The sequence below is a fragment of the Hylobates moloch genome, unplaced genomic scaffold, assembly GCF_009828535.3.
Source record: "Hylobates moloch isolate HMO894 unplaced genomic scaffold, HMol_V3 SCAFFOLD_3361, whole genome shotgun sequence".
Lineage (NCBI taxonomy): Eukaryota > Metazoa > Chordata > Mammalia > Primates > Hylobatidae > Hylobates > Hylobates moloch.
This window is the reverse complement of record NW_026655636.1, coordinates 1,835-6,784: the sequence shown is the minus strand read 5'-3', so window position 1 is coordinate 6,784 and position 4,950 is coordinate 1,835. Positions and strand designations below refer to the sequence as shown.

Genomic DNA, 4,950 nt, shown 5'->3' with positions numbered 1-4,950 from the left:
TCCCGGCTCCGTGGGGGTGCTGTGTGGCCCCGAGCAAGTTGACCAACCTCCCTGAAACTCAACGTGCGGCTATGTGGCTCACTTCCAGTAGCCATTATGGTACTGCTGCGCAGGGACATTTAATCACCTCAGGAAAAGCAAGCTAGCTCCAAGGTTAGCAACCAGGAGTTCGGGTTGCTTCCATTAGCAGACCCCGAGCCCCCCCCCCCAAGCTGGAGTCTGGTGGAAGATGAGGTTCAGTGTGATTGGATGGAAGTAGCAACGTAATCAAGGACAAGTCCCACCCTCTCTCACAGAAGAGCCCTGTGCGTCTATAAAGGCGGTGCGCATCCGCGGCGGCACTCCTTGAAGCCGCCAGTTGGGAGAGGAGCAGAGCCACGCAGGTGCTCCCGAAGGCAGCGAGATGTTGCGAGCCACAGCTCCCTGCTGGTTCCCACCTGGCTATCCAGAAGCGAAGAAGGCGGCCGAGGAGGCGGCCCTCGAGGCTCCAGAATTCCCACTGCCCTCTCATCAGCCTGCCCAGAGCTTCGGGCTCTGGGTGCCCCAGATGTACAAGCAGGCCTCAGCATCTGTGGGGATCCAGACGGAGCCCGAGAATACGGGTCCGGCGGTGCCCCCAGCGTGGCCCGAGATGGTCACGGAGGCTTGGTGCTTCCCTGAGCAGAGGGGATCGGCCTGCTGCCTGCCAGCCGCCCCAGAGATGGCAGAGAGACCCTCCGCAGTCCGCATCTCAGCCCCCAGGGAGAGGAAGAGGATCGCCCACTTTCACAGCCCTTGCTTGGCCACCGGTGCCACAGATGCCAAGACAACCCGGGTGGCCAGCGGAAGCCAACGCTCCAATGGCTCCAAGGTCGGCAGACAGCCACGGAAGACGGGCAACAGGTCGGGGATGGCAGACAAGACCTCCACCACCATCAGCTCTAAGCGCATCGTCCGTCGTCCATCCTCACCGCGTTTGAAGAAACCCATTATCCTCCGAAGGTCGGGGTGCCAAGTCCCCACCGTCATCCGCCGAGGCTATGTCCAACTGTTCACCAAAGAGTGTCTCAAGTTCTGCGCCTCCAAGCAGGAGGCCGAGGAGAAGGCGCTGAACGAGGAGAAGGCGGCCTACGACTGCAGCCCCAACAAGAACGTGTACCTGAATGTGGTCCTGAACACCCTCAAGAGACTGAAGGGCCTGACCCCCAGCTCCATGCCCGGCCTCAGCAGGGCCGCCCTGTACAGCCGCCTCCAGGAGTTCCTGCTCACCCAGGACCAGCTCAAGGAGAACGGCTACCCCTTCCCCCACCCCGAGCAGCCCGGAGGCGCCGTCCTCTTCACTGGCCAGGGGAAGGGGCCCGGCGACTCCTCCTGCAGGGTCTGCTGCCGTTGTGGCACCGAGTACCTGGTGTCCTCCTCGGGCCGCTGTGTACGCGACCAGTTGTGTTATTATCACTGGGGGCGGGTCCGCTCGAGCCAAGTGGCTGGAGGCCGGGTTAGCCAGTACACCTGCTGTGCAGCGGCTCCTGGCTCCGTGGGCTGCCAGGTGGCAAAGCAGCACGTGCGGGACGGCCGCAAGGACAGCCTCGATGGCTTCGTGAAGACCTTCGAGAAAGAGTTTTCCAGAGACGCTTATCCAGGGATCTACGCCTTGGACTGTGAGATGTGCTACACCACGCACGGCCTAGAGCTGACCCGCGTCACCGTGGTGGACGCCGACATGCGAGTGGTGTACGACACCTTCGTCAAGCCCGACAACGAGATCGTGGACTACAACACCAGGTTTTCCGGAGTGACCGAGGCCGACGTCGCCAACACGAGCATCACGTTGCCCAAAGTCCAAGCCATCCTGCTGAGCTTTTTCAGCGCCCAAACCATCCTCATCGGGCACAGCCTGGAGAGCGATCTGCTGGCCCTGAAGCTCATCCACAGCACCGTGGTGGACACGGCCGTGCTCTTCCCGCACTACCTGGGTTTCCCCTACAAGCGCTCCCTCAGGAATCTCGCGGCCGACTACCTGGGACAGATCATCCAGGACAGCCAGGACGGGCACAACTCCAGCGAGGATGCAAACGCCTGCCTGCAGCTGGTGATGTGGAAGGTCCGACAGCGCGCCCAGATCCAGCGATGCCACCGGTGCGCCTCTCCCGCCGCCCTGGCCTGTCCTTAGCCCCAGGCCTCTTCCAAAACTGCCCTCAATCCCGAGAGCTAACCCTGTCCACCTCGCCGCAAAGCGAAAGAAACGGGAGCAGCTGGCGGCAGGACAGGGCCAAAAGCCGAGACTAACTCCGACCCCCGACTCCCAGTCCCCCGGAGTGCCTGTCGCGGGCCGTCGCCCCTGCCCCACCCCTCTGCCCCTCCCGGACCTCTGTCCTTCCCCCAATGGGCTCCCCGAGGCCCGAGCCCCCACTCAAAGTACCCCGAGTCCCTGCCGCGGCCCCTCGCAACTGTCCCCATCCCTCCGTCACTCCCAGACCTCTGGAATTACAACACTGGCCTCCCTCAGCCCACCTGGACCTCCATGGCCTCTGAGAACAAGGCGAGCCCCCTGACCCAACAGCCTCCTGACAGTCTTCTCTCCTGGGCATCTTCCCCTTCTGTGGGGCTTTCTGAACCTCCCCTCCCCCACCCGATTTTTCCCCCACCCCCGGGGCAGGCGCCCAATCAATCTTGGTATGAATTTAAACACTGGAAAGAAAAAACATTTCAAAGCAAAGCTGAAACTCCTCAGCTTCTCAATGCGCGCTTAGCTCTTTTTCGGTAGAGCCACCACAGTGAGGTGGGTGAAACACTAAGTCTCTAGAATTACACATCTGGGTTCACATTCAAATTCCACCCCTTACTAGCTTTGTAACACTGGACACATAACTTCTGCGCGCTTCTGCTTTTTGATCTCCAAAGTGTGATCAGGAGGTCATGGTGAGGAATGAACGAAGCAACACACGGGCAGCCTTAAAACGATCGCACGTAGTAGGTGTTCAATGAAGAGTCCAAGTGGATTCTTCCACCCAGATCAACAAACTACAATGTCTCAACCAGTCAGTCAACTTCCAACTGGACTCCAAGAGAGAACGAACTATCACGCCTCTCTAAATTCACGTTTCTCTTTTGAATCTGCAGTGAGAGATGACACACTAAGGAGCTAGTTTTGGTGGAGTGGCTGATTTGATAAACGTGCGTGTGGGGGGCGGGGGGAGTGTGTCTGTATACAGAACTAAATTCAACTGAGAATCAGAATGCTTTCATTACCATTAATTTACATTGTGTGTGCAAGCCCACACACCCATATATACACACACACTAACTGTTCCAGGGCAAGGAGTTAGTGAACAACTGGATGTCCACTCTGTCAGACACATTTCGGAAAGCACAGAAGTGGGACGTTTCTGATTGATTTTACCACTCCTCGAAGTTTCTTTTCCTTTATGACTTAGACTCCTTCTGTGGAGATTTAACAAAGAAAAGGCTTTTTTACTGTATGTTATTTCATTGAACTTTTATAATGTATTTAAGTTTCCATTTTCAATAGACCAGTGAAAATTATATATATTTATGGTGTACAACGTGAGGCTTCATATATGTATGCATTGTGGAATGACCAAATCAAGCTAATTAATACACTCATTTCCTGGCATCCTGATTTTATTGTGATGAGAATACGTTTAACATCTATTCCCACAGCTATTTGCAAGTAGACAATACACAGTTATTCACTGTAGTCGCCGAGCCGCTCAGTAGGTCTCTAGAAATATTCCTGTCTGAAATGTGATATCATTTGACTAACATCTCCCCAAACCCTCCCTGGCACCTGCCTCGGGTAACCACTGTTCTGCTCTCTGCCGCTATGATTTCAACGGTGGTACGTTCCTGGTTTCAGTCAGGTCACGCATGATTCGACTTTCTGTGCTCGCTTTCTAAAAATTTATTATGTATTTATTTACTTTTTGTGGCAGGGTCTCACTCTGTCAACCAGGCTGGAGTACAGCGACACCAACACGGCTCACCACGGCCCCCACCTCCCGGATTCAAGAGATCATCCCACTTCAGTCTCCTGAGTAGCTAGGACTACAGGCGTCCAACACCACACCTGTCTAATGTTTGTATTTTTTTTGTAGAGATGGGGTTTCACCACGTCGCCCAGTTTGATCTCCAACTCCTGGGCTCAAGTGCTCCACCTGCCTTGGACTCCCAAAGTGGTGGGATTACAGTCACGAGCCAGCGTGCCTGGCCTTTGCTTTATTTCACTCACTGTAACATCCTGTAGACTCATTCATGTTGCAAATGATATGATTTCCTTCCTTTTTGAGGCTCCATAGTATTCTATAGGGTATTTATAACAGTTTTAGTGTTGTTGTTTTCTCTGTTTTGAGACGGCGTTTCGCTGTTGTCCCCCAGGTTGGGGTGAAGTGACTTGATATCGGCTCACTAGATCCCCTGACTCCCAGGTTCAAGTGAGTCTCCTGCCGCTGCTGAGATCAGAAAGTCAGAACCTGCCTCCCGGGTCCAGGTGATTCTCCTGCCTCAGCTGAGAGAAAGAGGCAGAATAAACATGCCAAGCTAACTTTGTGTCTCTAGTACAGATGGGGTTCTGCCATGTTGGCTAGGCTGGTATTGAACTCCCGACCTCAAATGATCAGCCATGCTTCGCCTCCCAGTGTACTGGCTTTACAGGTGTGAACCACTGCGCCCTGGGCCTCATTGTGGTTTCCATTTGCCACACTGCTCTGTAGTGAGAGACTGGACGAATTAATTGGCTTGTAGGACTTAATAGGCAATAAGGTAAACATGAGGAAAACCGCAATGTACTCAGAAGAGCATACTTTTCCTGCAACCAAGAGAAGTCAACATCTGTAGTAGTCATAGAAATGTAATTAAAATATAAGTGAGGCACTATTTTAATCACTAGTTTTTTCAGAAACCCTCTACCCAATTCTGACAGAAGTGTGGTATTTTGAGGCGGCATTGAATTGA

General features: G+C 54.2%; 1 protein-coding gene across 1 annotated transcript; it reads left to right on the top strand.

The window, feature by feature from the left end:
• Window positions 1-388: 388 nt before the first annotated feature.
• Window positions 389-2,149, top strand: LOC116465144 (exonuclease GOR). Its single transcript, XM_032148326.2, has one exon. The coding sequence runs from the start codon at window positions 404-406 to the stop codon at window positions 2,147-2,149; it is 1,746 nt and encodes a 581-aa protein (XP_032004217.1). The 5' UTR covers window positions 389-403.
• The last annotated feature ends 2,801 nt before the right edge of the window (window positions 2,150-4,950 follow it).

What these genes read in the sequence shown, in the direction of transcription:
- LOC116465144 (XM_032148326.2), top strand. Translation starts at nt 404, where the DNA reads ATGTTGCGAGCCACAGCTCCCTGCTGGTTCCCACCTGGCTATCCAGAA.